The following is a 26,524-nucleotide window of genomic DNA, read 5'->3' on the forward strand; positions in this document are numbered from 1 at the left end:
AATCCATCTTCAATATGTGTCCGACATTCATTAATCCAATTAAAAGTGGTGCATCATGTTCACATGTCCAAAGATAAGCAGGCTTGCATCTTTTCCAATTGACCCTACTTGCGATAGATGCAAATCTGATATTGCTACATTAACACATATGTTTTGGCCTTGTCCATCTTTAGAAATCTATTGGAAAGAAATATTTAAATATCTTTTCAACTGTATTTTTGGGTTATTGAATCAGACATAGGCAAAAGGTTGTGGCCCTCTCTACATTGTTGGCTAGAAGAGCCATCTTATTCAAATGGAAAGACTCTAGATCTCCAACAGGTTTCAGTGGTTCTCTGATATTATGTCCTGTTTAAGTTTAGAAAAATTTAGATGTCATGTATTTGATTCATCGGTGAAATTTGAAGATACATGATGACCTTTTATGTCTTATTTTCATTTGATGTAAATGTTCTTAATGTGTTTAGAGGTACTTTTACAGATAAGATATAATCTTACCTTTGTTTTTTGATTCATGGTATGAATCAAAAGCTACAAAATAGATCTAACCCTTAGGATAAGCTGCTCAGATTTTTATTTGGTTAGTTCTTTTTTAAAGAGTGTATATATATTTTGTATGCCTTTTCCATCTTCATCCAGTGCAGTGGAGGGGGGAATCAAATGTATACTGTTTGAAGTTTTATCTTAATATATATACGTATGTGATATTGTATTTTCAGTTTCATTGTACTGTATTTATTATAAAAACCAATAAAAAAAAAATTGAAAAAGAAGACAGGGCTTGATAGAGAAACACCACAAAGTCCAAAGTGTTTTCTCAACTGCACCCACAGTATGTGTAAATACAAGATTATCAATTTATTTAAAGGGAAGTGAGGTCCAAGAAGTGCTGGAATGGAAATGTTTTTTTTAAAGCAGAATTCAGCTCCATTGCTTCCCATTCTGGACAGTCCACTCAATTATGAAAATGTAAACAAAACATAAAGTTATGTATATTGACTGCCCAATAGTAAAATTTGAAATTTGGTAGACCCATGCCTCCATTCCTTTTAGGCTTTGGAAGATTAACTTTGTTTAGATGAGGGTGCTTACCCTTCCATATATATATTATATAATCAAATCAAGTGAATCAAAAAATGATTTGAGAATGAAAATTGGTATAGACTATAAAAGGAATAAAAATTTAGGTAAAATATTCATTTTTAATAGAATTAATACGACTGACCAGAGATATAGAAAGTGGCAACCATTGTGTTAAAGATCATTTCACTTGCTTTAATAATATAAAAAAAAAATGTACTTATGATTCTTTGTAACAGTAATACTGAGATAGTTACATTTATTTTCCACAATCTTAAAAGGAAAATTGGTGTACACTTATGCAGGTGTATTCAAAGGGTAAAGTTCACTTTTATGGAGATTTAATCGATATCCTGAAAACTTTCTAAATTGAGAAGTATTGACAGCATGGACGGTAAAGAAGTGTCAGGATTTGATAAGTAAAGCAGAAGATCATCCGCATAAAGGGAAACTCTATGTTCAATTTCTTTCTATAAATCTTTGAAATATCCCTGCACTCTCAAAATGCAATTGCTCACGGTTCCAAGCCCCAGATCAATGAGTAATGGACTTAGAGGATGCCCTTGATGGGTTCCCCATTGGAAATTGAAAGGTTGTGATTGTTGAAAATTAGTGAGAATTGAGGCCATAGGGCATGAGTACAATAATTTAATCCATGTAATAAAACCTGAACCAAAATTGAATTTTTCTAAAATCATAGATAACTATATCCATTTAACTCAATCGAATGCTTTCTCTATATCAAGGGAGAGAACACACTCAGGAACTGCATGAGAAGGTAAGTACAAAATAACTAATAAGTGAAATATTAAAATAAGAGTAACGGTTTTTAATAAAACCAGACTGGTCTGCAGAAATGATAGATGGTAATATATTTGACTATCAGGCCAAAACTTTAGCCAAAATTTTTACATCAATATTTAATAAAGAAATCAGCCTCAAGGAGGAGCACTCAGTTGGATCTTTACCTTTCTTTACTATGAGAGATATACACACTTCGTTAAATGTTGCCGGGAGATTACCCTGCCTGAACGAGTCTAATAACACAGAATTTAATTGAGGTGAAAATAGATGAGAAAAAGATTTGTAAAAAATCCACAGGAAACCAGTCGGGTCCCAGAGCTCTTCCAGAATGTAGTGAAGAAATAGCAGCAACTATTTCTTCGTGTGATATAGACTCACCTAGTATCATTTGGTCATCTGAAGAAAGTGTGGGCATGTTTAAACAATCCAGGAAATCTTTCATCATTTGTGAATTCAGAAGTGTAAAGCTGGGAGAAAAAAATTCTTGAATGTATCATTTATCTCAGAGGGATCTGTAGTTAGGTTATCATCCTCCTTTCGAATCTTTGTAATTTGCTGCTTGGCTTCAAAACTTCTCAGCTGGTTAGTTAAAGCTTACCTGACTTATCACCATGAATATAAAACGGACACTTACTCTTTAACAATTGGCTTTCAATCACATATGTGGAAAGAAGATCAAATTTAGTTTGAAGTTCAACTCGCTTTTGAAATAACTCAGGATTTTTAATTTGAGTATATTGTTGATTATTTATTTAATTTGATTAACAAATTCTAATCTTTCTTGACTGGTCTACCTTTTTATATCTGCAGTGTAAGAAATAATTTGCCCTCTCAAGCTTTCAAAGCATTTCTGACAAAGTGTTTGTATCAAAGAAAAAAAGTTACCTACTTCTCCATAAATTTCACAAAGTTATTATCTGACAGTAGTCATAATGAAATGCCAATGTCTTTTTATTTGAGAGAGGTCAGGACGAATCATAGATAATACAATAGAGGCATGATCTGACAATTACAGGAACAATTCAGTGGGATCAGTTCATTATCATTAAGAAAGCAATCAATTTGTGAATAAGTTCTATGAATGAGTAAAAAGAAAGAATGCTTTCCATTTGGATGAAGAAAACGCCAAAGTTCAGGAATACCATAATCTGATGTTTTTTTAAATGATGAATCAATGAGGCAGATTTACTCATTATGGCAGGTTTAAGAGAGGAATGATCCAAAGCAGGGTCTAACCGACAATTAAAATGCCCACCAAGTACTAGAGAGTATAATCTCAAGTACAGTAAAGGAAGAAAAACTGTTCAAAAAAAAAACCCCACATCATCTGCATGAGGGGCATAAATATTAGCAAAAACACCCATTTTATTATACAATTTCCCTGAAGCAATGATATAATGACCATTTGTATCTGATATAATATTATGATGGACAAAAGGAATATTTTGATAAATAAGAATTGAATTCCCCCTGCCCCACCCAGCTTTAGCCTGGAAGGAGGAATGAAACTGCTGCCCCCTCCACCTTGTTATAAGGTGGGAGTTTATCACAACTGTGCACACGTCTCTGAGGGGCACGTGGACAAGCACCGACTCAAATTCAGTCAAATTTACTTCATTTATTGTAGAAGACACTATCACATCTCTGATCTTGCATTAACACAGATCTTAATATTCATGTAACCCAATTTTTTAAAAAACCCTCAGACTTGAGCACTGTACATGAACACACATTCCATTACCAAGGGAATAAATAACTCAGGATGCTTGTGACACACCACTTCAGACTCCAACATTATGAGGACCTTTGCATTATTGATGTTCAGGCAAAGCTTGTTATCAGGTATATGGTTATAATCATGGCTGGTCATAGATTATTTAAAGCTTCACAGGAAACTTTTGCCTTTTGCAAACTTGTCCTTTAGAAGCAGCCAGTTCTGGGTCAGTAGCTTCATCTGTTTCTGACACTAATAAATAGTACCTTCAAATGTGTACAGAAATCAATTATTCCAAAAAGATCCAACCTGCAAAATGGTGAAAGGACCACTAGGATTTCCTCAGACAGAGAAGGGTACCCTGAGACGCTGCTCTGCTCTCCCACGGGAAATGCTGGAGTCACTTGCAGAGCAGAGTCACTTGAGCACTCCCACTGTGCCAGTATGCCTGTTGCTACAGGCACTGAGGGAGGAGGCTAAAGGAGTACACTTCCTGAAAGGTTACATCTGGCAATGGATTCAGTCAGGAGGGGAAGCAGAGCTATTGTCTCACATCCACACAGGTCAAGTCCCATCGGAAATGCTGACTTGGAATGGCAGATGAGGCATTTGGGAAATCCAACACATTTCAAACAATGTCTTTGAAATGCTGCTTGAAACAATGTCCCTGTCCTCAAGAGCTCTGCTAATCCACAACTGAGCAAAGAGTGATTCTCAGGGGCATCAGCTTTCTGCTCAGCAGGATACAGGTGTTGCTATCAGGAACCAAAGAACTATTCTGTAGGGTCTATTTGTCAGTCTTGTCAAACTGTCTTCACTGGTCTAGCCGAGCTTGATTTCCAAGACTTAGGTGTACTAGTATTAACTAAAGAGTCTGGAGTCACCCCATCAGGGCAAGGACATACTTTCTAGCCGCAAGCATGGGGTAGGGGGTGGGGGAAGAAGAACCACAATGTCATGGTAGGACTTTCAAGCTGACATGGAAGGCATTAAAATGTAGAGGCACAAGTAATCCATAGATTTTGATTTACTGGTTTGTGTTACATTGGACTGGCCTAGTTTGCATTGAATGACATCAGACTCCCCTAAAAGGGAACTCTATTCCAATCACTGAAGGTGGAGAATACCAAATGGACAAAGAAAAAGATTCAAAGATGTGTTCATAAGTATTTTTTAAAAATGTGTATATGCCCAGTAATTATTGGGGGCCTCTCACTGATGATTGCTCAGTGATGAAGGAGCATTTCATGTGGTCTTGCAAATCTTAAGGCACAAGAATCCTGTCTTAGTGGCAGATGAAGTGAAAGAGTCTGCAGGTCTCACATTGGCTTCAAGAATAGAAACAAGTCCTCCTTTTATCACAAGACAATGCCTACGGAGAAGATTTTTTCAGTCAGTTTGTTTTATAACCAAACATTTTGTTCCCATGAAGTTATTCATCTGAGTAGCTTGTGGTGAATGTTCTTTTTAAATTTAGCTGATCGTAAATGCTTGTACAGTGCATTTTTAGTTCCTTACCCTTATTTAACCAAGGTAAATCAGTTGAATGCATGGAAGTCTTTATTCAGCTGCCACTTCAAATGCAAGATGAATGTCCATGTTGGTGGGTGCAAACTGTAACCTCTCCTTATATCTTTCTTTGGCTTGGCTTCGCGGACGAAGATTTATGGAGGGGTAATGTCCACGTCAGCTGCAGGCTCGTTTGTGGCTGACAAGTCCGATGCGGGACAGGCAGACACGGTTGCAAGGGAAAATTGGTTGGTTGGGGTTGGGTGTTGGGTTTTTCCTCCTTTGTCTTTTGACAGTGAGGTGGTCTCTGCGGTCTTCTTCAAAGGAGGTTGCTGCCCGCCGAACTGTGAGGCGCCAAGATGCACGGTTTGAGGCGATATCAGCCCACTGGCGGTGGTCAATGTGGCAGGCACCAAGAGTTTTCTTTAGGCAGTCCTTGTACCTCTTCTTTGGTGCACCTCTGTCTCGGTGGCCAGTGGAGAGCTCACCATACAACATGATCTTGGGAAGGCGATGGTCCTCCATTCTGGAGACGTGACCTATCCAGCGCAGTTGGATCTTCAGCAGCGTGGATTCGATGCTGTCGGCCTCTGCCATCTCGAGTACTTCGATGTTGGAGATGAAGTCGCTCCAATGAATGTTGAGGATGGAGCGGAGACAACGCTGGTGGAAGCGTTCTAGGAGACGTAGGTGATGCCGGTAGAGGACCCATGATTCGGAGCCGAACAGGAGTGCGGGTATGACAACGGCTCTGTATACGCTAATCTTTGTGAGGTTTTTCAGTTGGTTGTTTTTCCAGACTCTTTTGTGTAGTCTTCCAAAGGCGCTATTTGCCTTGGCGAGTCTGTTGTCTATCTCGTGCAAAAGGAAAGCCCTATTATATAATGTTGATCCATTTTGTTCACACAATCGTCAAAGGTGAAAAACACCCAGATGCATTGGCCATGCAATCGAGGTAGGATGTTGTAGATATATGGGCAAGTCAGTTGACAGAAAAATTGCACCTTATCCATGAATGAGTGGACAATGTTAACAATTGGTGACAAAATACCCGGAAATGTAAACGGAATTTGCTTCACATGACTTAATGTGGTCTTTCAACTGGTTCACTGTGTTTTTGGCATTCTGCAGATATATTCAAAAGTACAATTTGAAGTGTATTTTTCAAATAAAAATAGATTCATTTTTCATTCTGCTATCATTAACACTTTGCCTGTTTTTTCATGGAATATGACAATATTTCATTTGGAGATCTGGATGTTCATGATCCACATTACACTGCCAATAAAGATGCTAATTGATTCAGTTAAATAGAGTTTTGGGTACCTCTTTCATTAACTCTCTTCAATAAACATGCTTGATGCAGGAAACTAGTAGTATTTTCTTCAGATATGACTTAAATAGTGAATAGATATTATCAGAGAATGACAACACTGGAACATAATAGGTAATATGAGATGGTAAAACAAGACAGCTATTTGGCAGGACTTTTCAAATGGAGCCTGACGAGTCTAATGAAGTATATATGTTCTAATTGAGCCTCTTTACTTCAATTAACCCTTCACATGCACTCTCATTGTTCCTTCTCCCTCTTATCCTTATCTTGCCTTTCGTCTATGCTATGTTTTTCAAAATAAATCCTTAGGGGGGGGGGTCAGTGCTATATTGTTTTAAATGTCACTGACATTTTGCCTCTATTTGTGTTAAAAACACAATGCTGGAGAAACTCAGCAAGTCAAAGTGTACTTTGTAGAGGAAAGATAAAAATACATAACCAATGTTTCAGGCTTGAGGTAACGATAAGAGGTGTAGAAGGTAATGAGAGGCATTAATCGTGTGTATAGCCAGAGGCTTTTTCCCAGGGCTGAAATGGCTAACATTAGTGGACATTTTTTAAGGTGCTCAGGAGTAAGTACAGAGGGGATGTAAGAGATATGTTTTTCACACAGAGAGTGATGCCAGCAATGATGGTGGAGGTAGGTACAATAGGATCTTTTCAGAGACAGTTTGGTGCAAGGAACTGAGAAAACTGGAGGGTTATGCAGTACGGAAATTCCATGCAGTTGTTAGAATTGGTTATTCAGTCAGCATAATGCTGCGGGCTGAAGGGCCTGCTCTTTGCTGTAGATTTCCATGTTCAATATAACATAAATGTTTAGCTGAATGGAGAATCATAATAACTTTAGATTCTGGCATCTTGAGCAAACGATGAGAGACTGGAATGACTCAGCGTGCCAAGTAGCATGCATGAAGAGAAATTGTCAGTCAAAACTTTATTGAAACAAAAGTGGGAAGGGGAAATAGCAAGCATAGAAAAAGGGAGGAAAGGCCTATATTCCCTGACTCTTTTCTATGTTTGCTATCTTCTCTTCCCTCTTTTGACTCGATAAATAGTCCTGACCTGATATGTTGACTGACCATATCTTTTCGTGGATTCTCCTTGACACGCTGAATCCCTCTAATCTCTCAGGAAAGGAACCCAATTCAGGACAGTAGCATGGTTAGCGGAGGAACAACACAGTTAGCATAGCAGTTAATACAAAGCAACCTGGGTTCGAATCCAATGTCATCAGTAAGGAGTTTGTATGTTCTTCCTATGTTTGCGTGGGTTTCCTTCAGATGATCCAGTTTCCTCCACATTCCAAAAACATACGGTATTTGCTGGTTAATTGATGTATTCAGGTGGCATGGGTTCAAGGGCCAGAAGGGCCTGTTACCATGCAGTATCTCTAAATTTAAAATTAAAAAACAATATCCTTCAGATTTACAGCATTCATCACTACCTCCTCTTCTGTTTGGTCACCATCTCTCCTGCATTGCTATCAACCATGAATCTTGCATTTTATCTTCTAACCTCTTCTCTTCCCTTTCTCTGCATCTTTAAAGTTGTTTTATCTCAACTATCCATGAGTGATATATCAATTTCCCATATGTCAAACAGGGGTAAATGTGTACTAACACAGCTTGGTTAGGGTCACAGTTAGTTTTGGATGACAGCCACAGATGTCTCTCACACTCATAGAAGCCGGTGTCTGTGCTGTGTGGACCTGAGAAGACCAGAAGGATCAGCCACTTGGTGCTTCTGATGAGTTCTGTATCATAATTTCTCTGGCCTCTTTATCATTTAAGGTAGGATATTCATGGAGCTTCATTCTCTCGTTTCTCAATTACCTGCTCTTATTTGTATCTTAATGTGGCCAGAACTCTCAATCTGAACACTGGGCGGACAGAGGGTCAAATAATGCCTTCAAAGGAAGCTGGATAGGCATATGAAGGAAAATAATGTTTAAGATCAAGGAAGAAAGGAAGGAAAAAGGGATCTGCTGTACATGGAGCCATCACTCAAAGGATGTCAGTGTTTTAATAATTGTGTTTTTTTTTGGATTCAAGCTTTGATTTGATATTGCCCTTCTCTTAATAGCTCTTAGTTAGCTAAAAGGTAAAACTAATTGTTTTAGTCCTCTGAATAACAATAGTACATGAAATATGTGATTTTAAAATTATAGAACTTGCAATATTAGAAATATTACCGTGGGAACAATACGACAAAAAAGAACTCTTTAAAAGCTATTCATTTCAGTTTGCAGTTTTTTTTTAAATCGGTGGATTTCAGAATTTATTGTCATGAACATGTCACAAAATCTGTTGTTTTGTGACAGCATCACAGAGCAAACATTAATATAACCACACTACAAAATAAATACAAGATTAATGCTCATCAATGCTCCTCCGGTAAACTTTAGTTAACCCTGTCCCATTAGTGCCAGCCTGAATCCTTTTGCAGACCTCCTCTACTTTTCACAATCTGACAAAGTATGCTCCCTCATAGTAATGACACCAGGAGCCTTTCATTCATATAATATTGACAGCAAGTCCAGAAACTGAGTGGGGAAAATGGTCAGTGGAGTCATTGAGTTCACAGCACAGAAGTAGGACCTGGTGCCCTACTCAACTCCACTTCCTCTTGAGTCCTTCAAGTATCCATTTATACTATTTCTTCCCAACTTCCCAGCATCTTCACTCCCAGATTCTACTACTTACCAGCACACAACATGCAACAACTTACAGAAACCTCATTAACTTATTACACCCATACATCTTTGTGTTATGGGAGGAAGCTGGAGAACTGAGGGGAAACCCCTCAGGGTGGGGGGGGGGGGGTGTACAAACTCCAGACAGACAGAACTGGAAGTCAGATTAAATCCAACATTTTACTGCTTGGAAGAAGCATATATATTTCCTCCAAGTGGTCCTTGAGCTTATAATATCTTCACTTACTTAATTATGAATGAATATGAATTTATACCCTCACCAATTCCCGTGAACTTTGATTCTTGTTAATAACTATGATTCTTTCTTTAATTTCTTCATGGTAAGCAAAATTGCCAGTACTCCCTGTGAATTGGAAGGACAGAGTTTCTATTTTAGATGCACAGGTAACATTATTCTCAATCCTGTTTTCTTTCACTTCTTGGCGTATCTTTTGCTTCGTGTTGTTAAACACAGCATTTGCTATTCAATGATTCTGTTCAACAATATAATGGCTCACCCACGTAACGAAGAAAAAAATGATCAATATAATAGGAACTTGTTCTTACATTGTTTAAGATCTCAAGACTGCAAACTATAAATTCATAGATAAAATGCTTTTTTCAAGAAAAAAAAATCTTTTCAAATTGCCTGTATGATTGATACCTACATTCTACACAGGTTACTTTTAAGGAATTTGCTGTAAAATTAATTAAAAATCTACAAATCATTAGCTTTCATCTTATGCCAGGAACTCACTGCTTCTCCCGCTCCTGAACTGTAAATGCACTGGATTGTCCACACCAGTCTCTACACTCAATGGCCAACTGATTTGGATGTATGCCACCAACCGCGCCCCCGCCCCCCCACTCCTCCCCCACATGCGTTTTTAACTGAACAAAGTAAAGAATAAAAAAAGACTTGCACATATAAAGCCCCTTAAGTGGCTTAACATGCCAAATCAGCCAAAGAAACACTCTTGAAGTGTGGTCACTTCTGTAATTCAAGAAAGGTAGCAGTATTTTCTTCACAGGGAGCATCACCAGGAGCAGAGTGATAATGGTCAGCTAATTTAATGTTTGGGTGTTATTTGTGGGATAAATATTGACCAGGTTGCAGGAGGTAACTCTCCTGCTATTCTTCAAAATATGTCTGGCATCTTTGCAGACCACCTAATGGGAGAATCAAAGACCCCCAGTTTAACATTCAATCAGAAAAGTACCAGAAAATGATGATCAACTCAACTTCACTCCTCTCTCTGTTCAGAATTGCATCTTTTGTGACAAACAGAAATATGCTCACTAATATCAGGACGACATTGGTCATGAAGAATTTATTAATTGTGGTGATTTATTGTTTTTCAGCAGTAAACAATGGATAATACAAATGCGGAGGAAATATCATTAACCATACAGCAGATCAAGGAAGGCCCAAAAGCCAAACTTCGAGAACTCTGTAAACAATATGGGCTCCCAATTTCAGGCACAAGAGTGTACTTCCAAAGAGTTCTTTGTCATAAGCTTGGAATTGATCCAAAATCTATCATTGTTCAAAGACCCACTTCACGTTCAAACAGCCATGGAGACTGTTGCAGTGTGGCTGGATGTCGGAGTCGTCGAGGCAAGGACACTCACATCCGATGGTTCACCGTCATCAGAAAGAAAGGAAGTCATACTGCTGCCATAACAAAAGCCATCCAGCTGACCAGAAAGGGTTGGACACCAACAATGTATTCACGGATATGTGGACAGCATTTCAGTTGTGGCCAACTGTCTTTTGAACCAAGTTCACCTGACTATATTCCACATTTACACATGGATCCTGGATCAAAAGCAGCAACATCGTGTCCCAACTTCTGGCCCAAAGAGAGTCCAGAGGAAGCCATGGACTTGACCAATAAGGGAACTGTGAAATCTGTTCACATCGCAGGGCCATCTTATCTTGATTTTACAAGCCCATATCAAAGAATGAATTCTGCAGCAAGAATTCTTCAGCTTCAAACAACTCTCGAGCATCCTTTATCTGTTGCACAGGATACAGGAACCAAGGTATTGTCAAGTTGTTTGAATGTGTTCAAGTTATTAAAACTGTTGCCAGTGGCAGCACAACATGGTGTGAAATTTGAACCTGAATTGGACAACTCAAAGGGATTCCAATAGGGCACTTATCATTGAATATGCTCTTCTGCAAGTGGGATTGTGATGTATTTCAGCATGCTCTGTTGCCTTGATGATGAGGTGGGGAATGGGTTGAGTCTGCTCAGTTGAAAAATCTGGAGTTCAATGGTGCTTAACAACATTTCCACTCCATGGATGAATGGTGGTGGTGGATTTGGTAGGGGGAGGGGAAAAGGGCCTGTGGGTGATTACCCAGCTGTCAGGAGATGGCCCATCACAAACAGATTGAGATGGTACATTGTTCCATCTTGAAAAGACCATTACCTTTTAACATCAGCAGTCGGGGTTGTCCATGCCAGGGGAAACATGAAAGCTGAAGTGGCGCAGGATAGCAATCCAAGCATCAATAGAACCATAGAACATTACAGCACCAAAAATAAAGGCTATTTGGCCCTTCTTGTCTGTGCCAAATTATTTTTCTGCCTAATCCCACTGACCTGCACCCAGTCCATAGCACTCCATACCCCTCCCATCCATATACCTGTCCAAATTAATGTTAAAAATGAGCCTGCACTTACCACTTGAGCTGTTAGCTCATTCCACACTCAGATCACTCTCTGTGTGAAGAAGTTCCTCCTCATGTTCCCCTTAAAATTTTCCCCTTTCACTCTTAACCCATGTCCTCTGGTTTGTATTTCATTCACCCTTAGTGGAGTCTATCTGATATTTACTCTGTCTATCCCCTTCACAATTTTAAATACCTGTCAAATCTCATCTCATTCTTCTGCGCTCCAGGGAATAAAGTCCTAACCTGTTTAACCTTTCTCTCCAACTCAGTTCCTAAAGTTTGAGCAACATCCAAGTAAATCTTTGCACTCTTTTAATCCCAAGTGATATCTTTCTTGTAGTTAGGTGACCAAATCTGCACATGATACTCCAAATTTGGCCTCACAAATGTCTTGTACAACTTTACCATGAACGCCCAACTTCTATACTCAATACTTTGATTTATGAAGGTCAATATGCCAAAAGCTCTATTTGCAGCCCTGTCTACCTGTGACACCACTTTCAGGGAATTATGGATCTGCATTCCCAGATCCCTCTGTTCCATGGTACTCCTCAGTGCCCTCCATTTACTGTCTAAAGTGCCAGTTAATGAAGAAGACAAAGGCTGTGTAGTTAACCAGGAATCATGGCTTTTATTAGCAGAAACTAGTGGTAAAATAAGGAATGATAATGGGTGCATACACATTTACACCTTTACTGGTAGAGATAATACATGTCCAATGCCAGTAAAGCAGACTAAGCACAGCGAGAGACTGACAGCACGACACAGATTCATCACACTGTGTATGTCCTTGCTCGGAAAATGCAACACCTCACGCTTGTCAAGTGTCTTTCCGGCAATACCTATGGACAGGGATGGGCAGAAGTAATTCAGTTCATGTTGTGTTTGGATCAGTTTCTCTGCATAGCAAGACTCATCTAACTTTTCTTGTTTGGACTGATGGTGCTCCCCTTGAGTGAATTCACCAAAAGGGAAAGCCAAGATCGGCTGTCGCCCTACAATAGAGATTCCAAGCCACCCTACAATAGAGATTCCAAGCCACCCAGCATCCTCAATTGGAAATGCGTCTTTCTTTTCCTCTGTGTTTGGCCATTCACTGTGTTGGAGCTTGGCCACACAAGTTTCCCTCACTGCCCTGAAACAAGTGAGAAGATGGCTCCTCACTTCCCTCAATGGAAAGTCTCAATTAGTAATCTGATGATGCACATCATCAATGAGTGATGGTTGAAAAAAATGAAACTTTACCTCCAATATATATTGCCATCCATTTGTACGTATCATCTTAGTTTTCCTCTTCTGTAAAAATTCCCAAAGCCAAGAAAATCGAATGCCAAACATTTTTTATGCAGCCTGTCACAACCAGAACTCTACAATTATTGCCAGTCTGTTGAATACATTTGCCTGTCCTTACTATCATTATGGACATAACTTCCTGCAGGCTGCAAATTGTAGTTCTTCTACCTGGGTTTCCACTTCACTTCTGTCTGGTGCTCCCAATGCGAGCGTCTCTATATTTGGGAGATGGGACACAGACTCGGATATTGTTTGTTACGCCTCTGCTCTGTCCGCTGTGACTGCAAGATCCTCCCAGTGGTCAACCACTTGGATGCCACACTCCATTGACACATTGGCATGTCTGTCCTTGCCTCACATGCTGCCAAGTTGAAGCCATCCTCAAATTGGAGGAGCAACGCCTTTTATTCTGTCTTGGCAGTCTGCAACTCAAAAGCATCAATAACGACTCTCCAATTTTTGTTCCCCCTCCACCAATCTCTCTCTTTCCTTCATCCCCCTAACTACAACTCCACCCTTTCCCTTCCTTCTCCTATCAGAAAGCCATCCCCCACCACTTCTCCGCTTCTTTCTCTTCTACCCTTCCATCTGCACCCACCTATTACCTTTTGCCCGTTAGTCTGCTTCCCCTTTCCTCCCACCTTGTTATTTTGGTGTCAGCCTGATGTTTAGTTCTCCTGATGAAGAGCTCAGCCCCAAAACATCAAATGCCTTTTACTTTCCATGGGTGCTGTATGACCTGCAGATTTCTGCACTAGACCTCCTCAATATTAAAACAGGTTCCTTTCGAACAACAGAATCAGTAACAAAAGGCACCACAATTTCACAAAAAAATTTGAATAATTTTGTTTAACACAACTAAAAGCAACTATGCACAAAGGAAGCTACAGCTCCCACCACAAATCAAATCTACCAGAAATCAAATGAGACCATAAACCAAAACTCTTTCATTTTCCTCGTCAAATTGAGCCCTCATTTGCTTGCAGTTCTCAATGATACTCAACGACATCCAGTGCTCGGCAACATTACATTCTCTGCCACTCAGTCTTTCAGCGAAGGGGATCCCAGAGATACTTCAACGAGAAATGAAAGGACTTAGAGTCACCTGGCAATGGGTACAAACCAGTCCGTGGAAAGAATATGATGGGCTCTCTTACCGGGCTTGGTCTCAGCATAACATCTTGCGTCTGAGCACCCACCAACCAGATGGCATTAACATCGACTTCTCCGGTTTCTGTTAGAAACAACAAACCCCCGCCATCTTTTTACCCGTCTCCTTCCCTCTTGATCTGTCTCACCCTCTTCTCTGTCTTTTACAGAATCAAAATCAAATCTCACCTTTCCTCTCATCATATCCAATGAACATCCATCCCAATCTTCCCATTTTCTTCCCCAAGCCATTAATTTAGACATCTGTTTTTTTTTTAAAAAAACACATACCTTGAGGAAGGGCTCAGGCCCGAAATGTGGCTAAATATCTCTACCTCCAAGGGGTGCTGCGACACCAGCTAGATTCCTCCATCATTTCTGTGTTTTGACAGCAATCTCAGCATCTGCAGACTTTTGTGTTTCACTTCTCTAAAGGATTCCACACCTTTGCTCATCCTTCCTGTTGTCGCATCACCCATCAGTGCAGGAAAATTCTACTGTTTAAAAATTCCAATCTCCCAGAGAGAAGATGAGTGCATTGTTGAGAAAGGTTAGTGAGGAACTCAGGCAAAACCATGACATCTTTTTGGATGCGGCAGTCCCCACTGTTTCGCCTGGCTGAAGCACAGGCTGATGGCTTTGCAAAGCTGCCGGATTAAGGCTTGGGGCTACATTCCACATTGATGTCCTGCTGCTTCACACAGTTTCAGTAACTTCAGGGAAATCATTAATTGTTTTTCATCTTACCACACCTGCATCTCCAAAGATTTTTGTTTATTTGCGCTTTTCAACTGGGACCGTCAGCTCAGTGCAGTTGAAATGGGCTGCGTGAGAGTGTGTCTGTGCTGCCATCGTAATGTATTCTCCTCAAGTGGCACAGTTGCTTTCAGCAGTGGTCATTATTGGTTGTGCTTTTCTCATTTAAGTACTGAAGGCAAGACAGAGATCGGCATTTTTAATTTCAGCTGGTGCATTGTGTACTCCTGAAATTACTTCAACACTTGCCCTGCTTAATACGATGTTGATGATAATTGGCCAGTTACAAGTGTTTGCAGGAGAGCATTGCTCAATAGTTGTATCAGATTTTGTTTTAAAGTGACATGTGCCCCAAGCACTATACATGCTTTCATGGTGCAGATGACTTGCCGAATGTCTTCAATCATCCTCGTACAGTATTACTAAGAAGGAAATTACTTCATCACACTTTAGTGACATAAAAGAAATCTGGCGACATATGCACACACGGTTTGAAGCAAAGAGAGGAGAGATGGATCAGAATCAGAAATTTGTTGTCATGTTGGTGTTTTGCGGAAGCATCATACTGTAAACATTCTTTGGCTTGGCTTCGCGGACGAAGATTTATGGAGGGGGTAAAAAGTCCACGTCAGCTGCAGGCTCGTTTGTGGCTGACCAGTCCGATGCGGGACAGGCAGACACGATTGCAGCGGTTGCAAGGGAAAATTGGTTGGTTGGGGTTGGGTGTTGGGTTTTTCCTCCTTTGCCTTTTGTCAGTGAGGTGGGCTCTGCGGTCTTCTTCAAAGGAGGCTGCTGCCCGCCAAACTGTGAGGCGCCAAGATGCACGGTTTGAGGCGTTATCAGCCCACTGGCGGTGGTCAATGTGGCAGGCACCAAGAGATTTCTTTAGGCATCATACTATAACCATCTTACACCATTACTATAAATTTTAAAAAGTAGTGCATGAATAATAAGGCTACGGTTCACTGATTATTCAGGAATCTGAAGGCATCTGGGAAGAAGCTGTCCTTGTTGCGTTGAGTGCTCACCCTTAGGCTCCTGTACCTTTTCCCTGATGGCAGCAGAGTGAAGAGGGCGTGGCCTGGGTGGTGGGGGTCTTTGAGGATAGAGTCTGCTTTTTTAAGACATCATGTTGATGTCATCAATGATCTTTCAGACCAAGTTAACAACCCTCTGGAGTTTATTCTTGACCTGAGAGTTGGCACCTCCATACCAGACCTCGATGCAACCAGCCAGAATGCTCTCCATGTTGAGGTTTTTCGGTGACATGTCGAACCTCCTCAGACACCTCACAAAGTATAGCTGCTGGCGAGCTCTCCTTGTGACTGCGTCAATTTGGAGGCGCCAGGACAGATCCTCCGAGATGTTGACCCACAGGAATTTGAAGTTCTTGACCCTCTCCACTATTGTACTGGGTCATGTTCCCCTGACTTCATTCTGGATGGTATCCACATGCAGAGGAAAACTGACCCTATTTTCTGAAGAACAGCGCTTCAAAACATTTTTCTCAAGGTATTTTTCAACAGAGTGAAAATAAGATCCATGATATTGTCTCCAAATACCAGGGGAAAGTAAATGAAATGAAAACTGATCACCTGTCTCATGCTCAAGTTTAGAAGTTATATTTTGTAGCAGAGATGAAAAGTGAAAAAAAATTCAGGGAAATTGAGAATTATCAGTCAATAAAATGGATTACAATTCTGAGATGGCTGACCACATATGATAGATGACCAACTGGTGATAAAATAGAGACTTATTTCCTGCAAAACAATTACAGAATACATCAGCGCAGTGGGTTTTTCTTTTAGTGTCCAGATGATGCAAAGAAAATCTTATAAATCAATAAATAAATTGTTAAATGTAAATTGTAAAATGTCTGGAACCTAATTTGTAGCTCATTGTGAAATTCTTTTAGGAGAAATTGAACATATTTTGGATTATTGTTCAGGATTTGTTCAGAAGATTGAAGATCGTTTTCCCCCCCCCCCCACCTCTGGAGATTACATTTTTTTTCTTTGAGATTGTGTGCATCTACATTTTGGAATTTCATACTTGCAATGAAATTTATTTGAGAAGCCAACATGTTTTTTTCTTAATTCCCTGTCTAGATTCCAACGATTTGGCTTTTATTTCACCTACAATTTAAAGTTTCTGGCAATCTGGTTCAATTTTACAAAAACACAAAAGCTTTTTAGTGGATCTTATCCCTGTGAAATTGTAGACATTAGTCCTCAGGTACTGGAATACTTTTGATTCCAGAATTGAGCATTTTGAGTTAATTAAAATCTGACCTGGTTACTGCAGGGTGGGTGGGGTTGGCTTTATTCTGCTCCAAATGTGCTTCAGCTGCAATTTCTGAGATGAATTGTTGGTGGCACTAGTGAGGCTCTTGTTCACTGCGTGGAGATTGATGCAGATGTAATGCTCATTCTTCAGAGGAGACTGAAGATTTTGATCTGATGACCTTGTGCATGAGCAGATCAGGATGGTGTGGGAGATAGTGACTACTCATTCACTTGTTACCATTGTGCTTCTCAGTGCAGGTTGCAGATTGAGAAAGGTTGCATTGTTGCATCCTGAAGATGATGGGTGCAGAAGCGATGGAACATTGATGGTGAAGGGAATGGAGGATTTATATTGCTGGTGAAATCTATTGTTTAATCTTGATATGTAGCAAAATCAATTTCAGAATGTCGTGGGGTTGTAGATTAATTGGGTGTAAATTGGGCAGCAAGGACTCATGGGCTGAAAGGGCCTGTATGTCTAAATTTTAAAAAAATTAAATTTAAAATCAAGCCTTAATATTATTAATTCATAACAATCTTATGTCCAGATTTACATTGGTTTAATGCAAGACAGCTGGAGTTAATCTATTATAGACATGGCTCCATGTGGTTCTAAAGAGAAGCAATTGCATTTCACGCCTCTGGGGTAAAACACAGGATTCTGTTGACACTGTGGTTAAGTGAAAAAAAAACACACAAATGCTAGAGAAACTCAGCAGGTCAAACAGTGCCTTTATGTAGCAAAGATACATCACCAACGTTTCAGGCTTGAGCCCTTCATCAAGGTGTGGAGGAACATGAGAGATGTCCGAACAAAAGGGGGGAGTGGTGAGGGTGGGAGATGCTAGGTGGAGGGAGGGAGGAGGAGTCTAGGCTAGGAAAGGCAGTAGGAACTGGAATAACTAGTTAAAGGGTGGGGGGGGGGGGGAATAAAGACAAGCTGATTAGTGGAATGCAGTGAACTCAGTGTTAATGCCCTGGGGTTGGAGGGTGTCCAGATGAAAAATGAGGTGTTGTTCCTCCAATCTGTGGGTGGTCAGGGTGGGGTAGTGTGAAAGGCCATGGACAGACAGGTGAGCTTGAGAATTGAAATGGTTGGCTAAGGGCTGCGGACAGAGAGGAGGTGCTGGGCGAAGCAATCTCCTAATCTGCGACCAGTCTCTCCAATGTAGAGAAGGCCTCAGAGGGTACACCGGATGCAGTAAATGAGTTCTTTGGAGGTGCAGGTGAAGTGCTGCTTCACCTGAAAGGTCTGTTTGGGACCTCAGACTGTGGTGAGGGAAGAGGTGTGGGTGCAGGTATTACACCTCCTACGACCACAGTGGAAGGTGCCGGGGTGGGGGGGTGCACAGGGGAGTCATGGAGGGAGCAGTCCCTATGGAAGGCTGAGAGGGGAGGAGTAGGAAAAATGTGTCTGGTGGTGGGGTCCTGCAGAAAGTGCCAGACATTCCAGCAGATAATGTGTTGGATGGTGGCTGGTGGGGTGAGAGGTGAGGACGAAGGGGGATTCTGTGTTTATTGTTTCTAGGGGCATGGGGGGGCCTAGGGCAGATGAGTGGGGAATCGAAGAGATGTAGGTGAGGGCTGAGTCAATAGTGGTTGAGGGGAAGTCATGTTTGTGGAAGAAGGCAGACATTTCAGAGGCTCTAGACTGGACGACCATCTTGGGAGCAGATGCGGTGGAGATGTAGAAATTGAAAGGAGATGGAGTCCTTACAGGGGTGAGGGTGTGAGAATGTGTAGTCAAGGTAGGTGTGGTCCACTGTTGTTGTAGGAGCGTAGGATGTGTTATACCTGCACCCACACCTCCCTCACCATGGTCCAAGGCCCGAAACAGACATTTCAGGTGAAGCAGCACTTCACCTGTACCTCCAAAGAACTCATTTACTGCATCTGGGGCATTCTCTGTGGCCTTCTCTACATCGGAGAGACCGGTCGCAGATTAGGAGATCGGTTCGCACAGCACTTCCTCTCCGCCGGCAACAAAAGCAACCTCCCTGTAGCGAACCATTTCAATTCTGATTCACACTCTCAAGCTCACCTATGTGTCCATGGCCTTTCACACGACCCCACCCTAACCACCCGCAGATTGGAAGAACAACACCTCACTTTTCGTCTGGGCACTCTCCAACCCCAGAGCATGAACATTGAGTTCACTGCATTCCACTAATCAGCTTGCCTTTCCCCTCCCCCCTTAACTATTAATTCCAGTTCCTACTTCCTTTCTCTCTCCATCTAGCCTAGACTCCTCCCCCCCCCCCCCCCCTTCCTGCAATCCTCCCCTCCCTCCTCTTGTTTGGACATCGCTCATGTTCCCCACACCTTGGTGAAAGGCTCCAGCCCGAAACATTGGTGATGTATCTTCACCTTTGCTACATAAAGGTACTGTTTGACCTGCTGAGTTTCTCCTGCTGTGTTTTTTTTGCATTTCAAGCCTCTGCTCTTTTGCAGATGGAATCAACGTTGCAAGAGGCTCAACTCACACTGCTTATCTTTTCTTGAAGCTGTTTCCTGCTTATTCATTTTCATCAACGTTTTGAGTTTCAACAAACCTATTTCTTAATATTGATTGTATGTTCTATTAGTGGATGGAATTAGCTCCTTCTGATCTCCATGCTACGTTTGACTGTGGGTGAATTTATTTGACCATACAGTTACCAGTGAGGTGGGCTCACCTCACTGACAAAAGACAAAGGAGGAAAAACCGAACACCCAACCCCAACCAACCAATTTTCCCTTGCAACCGCTGCAACCATGTCTGCCTGTCCCGCATCGGACTTGTCAGCCACAAACGAGCCTGCAGCTGACGTGGACATTTACCCCTCCATAAATCTTGGTCCGCGAAGCCAAGCCAAAGAAAAAAAAACAGTTACCAGTAATTAGAAATTTTACTTGGGCTGGAGGAAAAAGAACCAGCATTTTGTGTGATGTCATATATGTGAATTTTGTGATGTCATATATGTGCTCTGACAATACTTTTGAAGTCTGAACAGACACTCCACTCAAACCTGTTTTCATCCATTTAACATAATCACTCTCAAATCCTGCCTTGGGCCATCTATGTCTAAAATCCTCATCCCTACCTCTTAATTTGACCTTTGAAGTATTGCATCATCCAAGAACTTCAAATTCTTGGGTGTCATCTCCGAGGATCTGTCCTAGAGCTTCCATGTTGATTGTGTCAGTATAGATTCTATCACCAATGTGTCCATGTACAGATGGTAGTGTAGGATGACTGTGATTGGCTGAGAGTGTAGCACCACCTACTGGCAGATCTTAAAGGATTGCTCTTAGCCAGACCAGGTCATTCTGAACTGGTCGACCTACTTGTGATATGCTCCAGTCTTTTAGTTAATAAAAACCTTGGTTTGGATCAACAAGTCTTTGGTTCTTTCAACACGCGCTACATTGATGCAATCACAAATGTATGGGTTAAAATTATTTGTAAACATATTTTTGCCAGTTTCTAACAGCTTGCAGAAATTTCTTTGAAGTGTTTCTATAGTTATAGTTATGGCCTGTGGACAAGGTCCTTTTCTGCTTGTATAATATAAACAATTTTAATTTTTGAGTTTTGTATTTGTGCTGTTGGAATCAAGAACATGGAGCTGGTCTAGATATTTTCTTTGCCCAAATAATTTTGAAAGTATTAACTAATTTATATTTGATTGTCCGTTTATTAATTGTTTTAAGTTAAGATGCAAATGAACAGTGAAAAACTTAGTGCTATTTTGGAATGGACTTTTCATTAATGAGTCAAAAACAACCGCCTACATGTTCTCAAATGATTATAAAGGGAAATGGTTGCAATAACGACAAGGGCTTGCCAGCGGCTATACTTTGTGAGGTGTTTGTCACCGAAGACGCTCAAATGTTTCTACAGGTGTACTGTGAAAGCATTCTGGCTGGTTGCATCACTGTTTGGCATGGAGTCACTACATCTCAGGACAAGAAAAAATCTCCAGAGAGTTGTTAACTTGGCCTGCGACATCACAGGCACCAGACTTCACTCCATCGAGAACATCGATGTCTTAAAAGAGCAGGCTCTATCCTCAAGGACTCCTACCACTCAGGCCACACCCTTCATTCTGCTACTATTGGGGGGGGCGGGGTTGGGGGGGGGAAGAAAGGCACAGGAACCTAAAGACGAGCACTCAGTGGCACAAGGACACCTTCTTCCTCTCCGCCAACAATGAACCACAAGACACTTTTCATGCATTATTAATTTTTAAATTTTTTTTTTGTTGTAAGATGGCTTATAACATGAATGCACTATAATGCTGCCACAAAACACAGAATTTTGTGACTTGTTCGTGACAATAAATTCCGATTCTACCTTACATAAGTAGTATCAATTTATCTTGTTCACTTATCAGCTCGAATGCCACTGACTCCTGCGTTGATAAAAAGGTGTGGGCTCAAAACACCAACCATTCTTTTTCTCCCACCGACGCTGCTTAACACCGGGATCCTCCAGCAGTTTGTCTGGAGTTTATTTGTTTCAGTTATTATTTTTTGAATTACATCTTTAATGAATTTGTTCATCTGCTCTTCTCAGGTGTATGAGTTGGTTTGAGAGACTCATTAATTTTAACAAAGGTTGAGGTTGCCTGTAAGCACTGAAATGTTTCCCCTTGTGCTTCATTCGTTCCTTACCATTGATCTGCTCAACATCTGTCTAAACTTCTTTTGACTGAGCGTTAAATCCTCTAAATGCATGTCTGTGACTTGAAATTCTATTGCTAATTGCAATATTTATGTGCGATGAGTGATTAAATTTTGTTGGAGAACAAAATGATGAATGACTGCATTAAACTCAGTTCCCATAGTGATCTTGACATTTAAGCTGTCATCTATTTCTTGATTTACTCATTTTTTTGAAGATAGAATACCAGGCACAATCCTGGTTCTTCCAAACGTTGGTGGCGAAGTGAGTCATTCGCCTCTTTTAAATTGCAGCACCTGGGTAGCATTCCTGGAACCCAGGTGTGATTACTGGGGCAAAGGTCTGGAAGGACCTTTTAAATTGCGGGGGGACGGGATCCGCTGCCGCAATGATGCGTCATGTACTCACCGGAAGAACTGCTGGATGTTCAGATGCTGGTTACCTGGTGATGCACACACGCAGGCACTGTCATCACGGGAATAAGTTGGTCAGCCATTTTCATTTTCAAATAGCCTATGGACATGGCCCAAGTAAGTTTAACTGGGTTCCCTGACTACCTCTGAGATAGGACAGGGACCCAGTTGGATTCTGATGAGGTTTACCGAGTCAGACCCTTTCTAACAATTAGCAGCAGCAACTGGACTGGAACAGGACAAGCTGGCAAGCTTGTGGAAAACCCCATTTGGAAGACAGGTTGTGACTGCTTAGTTCAGCCTGGTCAAAGCCATTGTGGTTCATGCAAGAGGAGAGGACTGGCTATCTAATGTTTCACTTGGAATAAGAGAAACAAAAAGACACTCTGTGATGACCTGAAAGAAAGAGGTTATCATTTGGAGAACCCTGAGGGAGCAGTTTCTTCGGCAAAACTCTGAAGTGGCTGATTTTAAAAAAAGGAATCAGTTGTGGGTGTTCAGTGTAAAACAAATCTCTCTTTGAAAACCGACAAGAACCTTCCTGAGTGGTAATCATTTACCTTTACCAAAGCCTGGTGAACTTCATAAATGTTAAATTCTGTGCACAGTAGAAGAATTGCTTGCAACCAGTGAACTTGGAGTAATGAGAAGTGAGATTGGACTGTGAATCAAAGAACTTTTCTGAACTTACACACACATTACATATACGTGCGCTTAGAATTAGAAGAAGTTAGATTAGTTAAGTCAAAAATGTTAAGTTAAAGTGTGATTCCGTTTACATGTTTCAAAATAATTAAAAGCAACTTTTGTTTAAGTAACCATTTGTCTTGGTAAATATCTATTGCTGCTGGGTTTTGGGGTCCTCTGGGCTCAGAATACTAGCTTACAAGTTCATCTTTGGAAATATCCTCATGTCTCCTTATTAGCTTTCATAATGTTCCAGCTTCACCTGTTACAACATATTGAACGTTCTGCCAATCCAGGGGAATTTCTTTTAGTCAGTTTCCTCCCAACATGATTGGTCCATGCCTGCAACAACAAGTATTGCAATACACAAATGTGCTGGAGAAACTCAGCAGATCATGCAACATCTATGTGAAGTAAAGGGCAACCAAAGTTTCGGACCGAGGCCTTTGTCAGGGGGACCTGCCAAAGGGTCCAGGCCTGAAATATCGGCTATCCTTCATTTGCTGTGGAAACTGCATGACCGGCTAAGCAGGGTCATCCTGGCAGGGGGGTGGGTGATGGGAGGGCATTTGCGGATCATGCCCCCCCCCCCACAAATGTGATATTATGCACCCCCAACCCAAACGGCACACAAAACTATTTGTTCTGATGCCGACTCTGCTGCTAAGGTTATCCAGCACATTTGTATATTGCATTCAATCCCAGCATCTGCAGACTTTCTGGTTCAACTGCAACAAGTATTAATGCCTTTGAATTTCACTGCCAGGAGGGAGTGAAACCTGAAAGTCTGCAGGAAAAAGATGGGGGGAAGAGAGAGAGAGAAAGATTTGGGTGGGGGGAGCTTTCAACAGAAATTGGAGAAGTCAACGGTATGCCGAAGATTTCCCACTATTGCCTTGCCTAACTAATCCTGCTTCAAGTTCAGCATGGAGCATGAAACACAACAGAGAGGGCCTACCGTGGACCTCCACCCCCTAAAATGATAGAATGAGAAGAAGACGAAATGAACTGACCCCGTGTGTAAAAGTAGATGATACAATTTTCTTGTTTATTTTCACTGTGTGATGACATTGTTAAATGGGTTTATTGTAATGTATATGTTGAACGTTGATTGGGTGGGGAGGGGGGTGGGAAGGAGGGAAGGGGGAAATGGGGAGAAAATGACACTGTATATTCAAGAGGGAAATGTTTGTGTGTATTTTGGTTAATATGGTTCGTAGTGTGAAAAATTAAAAATTTTTTTAAAAAGTTAAGCATGGAGCCAGATGGAGATGCAGGATCTTTGGGGAAAGTCCACCTCGATAGCAGAGATCTCCGCGTTGCCACCCATTTAGATTCTCACATCCTATTCCCTTGGTCTCAGGCACTGCCGGACTGAAACCACCCTCAAATTGGAAGAACAACATCTCATTTTCCGTCTGGGCACCCTCCAACCAAATGGCATTAACATTGATATCTCATCTGTTGAAACTTTTCACACCCACCCCCCCCCCCCCCCCCCCACTTCCTCAAGCTCTGCCTCCCACTTTCTCTCTGGCTTCTTTCTCAGAGTCAAAATCAATTCTCACCTTTCCTCTTAATCATCATTATCCAATTAATACTCTTTAATCTGTTGGTCTGGACTTCTTTCCCTCCCATTATTCCCCCTTTCTTTCCCCAGCCTTTAATTCAGAGACATGTCTATTTTCACTCACACCTTGAGGACCTCCTGTGGATGCTGCAAATCCAGCCGAGTTCCTCCAGCACCTCTGTATTTAGACAAGTTTCACCGCCACCCCAGCAATACCAGGTGTGTGTGTGTGTGTGTGTGTGTGTGTGTGTGTGTCCTGAAGCCACTACAGCTCAAGGCCCTATCCTCGAAAGGCAGTTCAAAGTTCAGTCTCGGAAATTCAACCTTTGTACATTTTCAGGTTCAGTGGTGCCTTTACAAGTCCGAGAGTGGTGTAATATTTATCATATTCTGTCGTTCACTCGTGCAACCCCTATAACCATATAACCACTAACAGCACAGAACAGGCCAGTTCAGCCCTTCTAGTCCATGCCGTAACAAATCCCCACCCTCCTAGTCCCACTGACCAGCACCCGGTCCATACCCCTCCAGTCCTCTCCTCTCCATGTAACTATCCAGTCTTTCCTTAAATGTAACCAATGATCCCACCTCAACCACGTCTGCCGGAAGCTCATTCCACATCCCTACCACCCTTTGCGTAAAGAAATTTCTCCTCATGTTCCCCTTATAATTTTCCCCTTCAATCTTAAACCATGCCCTCTGGTTTGAATCTCCCCAACTCTTAATTGAAAAAGCCTATCCACGTTTACTCTGTCTGTCCCTTTTAAAATCTTAAACACCTCTATCATCCCCCCTCAATCTTCTACGCTCCAGAGAAAAAAGCCCTAGTCTGCACAATCTTTCCCTGTAACTCAAACCTTGAAGTCCTGTCAACATTCTCGTGAACCTTCTCTGCACTGTCTCTATTTTGTTTATATCTTTCCTATAATTTGTTGACCAAAACTGTACACAGTGCTCCAAATTTGGCCTACAATGCCTTGTACAATTTTATCATAACCTCCCTACTCTTGAATTCAGTACTCCGATTTATGAAGGCCAACATTCCAAATGCCTTCTTCACCACACCATCTACCTGAGTATCAGCCTTGAGGGTACTATTTACCATCACTCCTAAATCCCTTTGTTGCTCTGCACATCTCAATAGCCTACCATTTAATGCATTATGACCTATTTAGATTTGCCTTTCCAAAATGTAACACCTCACTTATCTGTATTAAATTCCATCAGCCATTTTTCAGCCCACACCTCCAGCCTTCCTAAATCACCTTTTAATCTACGGTAATCTTCCTCACTGTCCACAATACCACCAATCTTTGCATCATCCGCAAACTTGCTTATCCAATTCTCCACCCCTACTTCCAGATCGTTAATATATATAACAAACAATAGTGGACCGAGGACCGATCCCTGAGGAACTCCACTAGTCACTGGCCTCCAATTGGACAAACAATTTTCTACCACTACTCTCTGACACCTCCCATCCAACCATTGCTGAATCCATTTCACTACCTCCTTATTTATACCTAATGCCTCCACCTTTTTTCCTAACCTCCTGTGGGGAACTTTGTCAAAAGCTTTACTAAAGTCCAAATAGACAACATCCACAGCTTTCCCTTCATCAACCTTTTTTGTCACCCCCTCGAAAAACTCAATCAGGTTTGTCAAGCATGATCTACCCCTGACAAAACCATGCTGATTACTCCCTATCAATCCCTGTACCTCCAAATATTTGTAAATACCATCCCTCAGAACACTATCCATCAACTTGCCCATCACAGATGTCAGACTCACGGGCCTATAATTCCCAAGTTTACATTTGGACCCTTTCTTAAACAGCGGAACCACATGCGCAACCCTCCAATCCTTTGGGACTACCTCCGTGGC

General features: G+C 41.3%; 1 protein-coding gene across 1 annotated transcript in view; it reads left to right on the forward strand.

Moving 5' to 3' along the window:
• The window catches only part of LOC138742140 (uncharacterized), a 57,163-nt gene that overhangs the window by 18,760 nt on the left and 11,879 nt on the right, over nt 1–26,524 (forward strand). Inside the window, exon 3 of the mRNA XM_069896323.1 lies at nt 10,501–11,184. Coding sequence (XP_069752424.1) covers nt 10,510–11,184 — 675 coding nt within the window. The 5' untranslated portion in view covers nt 10,501–10,509. The remainder of the gene's footprint in view (nt 1–10,500; nt 11,185–26,524) is intronic.

The sequence above is a fragment of the Narcine bancroftii genome, chromosome 8, assembly GCF_036971445.1.
Source record: "Narcine bancroftii isolate sNarBan1 chromosome 8, sNarBan1.hap1, whole genome shotgun sequence".
NCBI lineage: Eukaryota > Metazoa > Chordata > Chondrichthyes > Torpediniformes > Narcinidae > Narcine > Narcine bancroftii.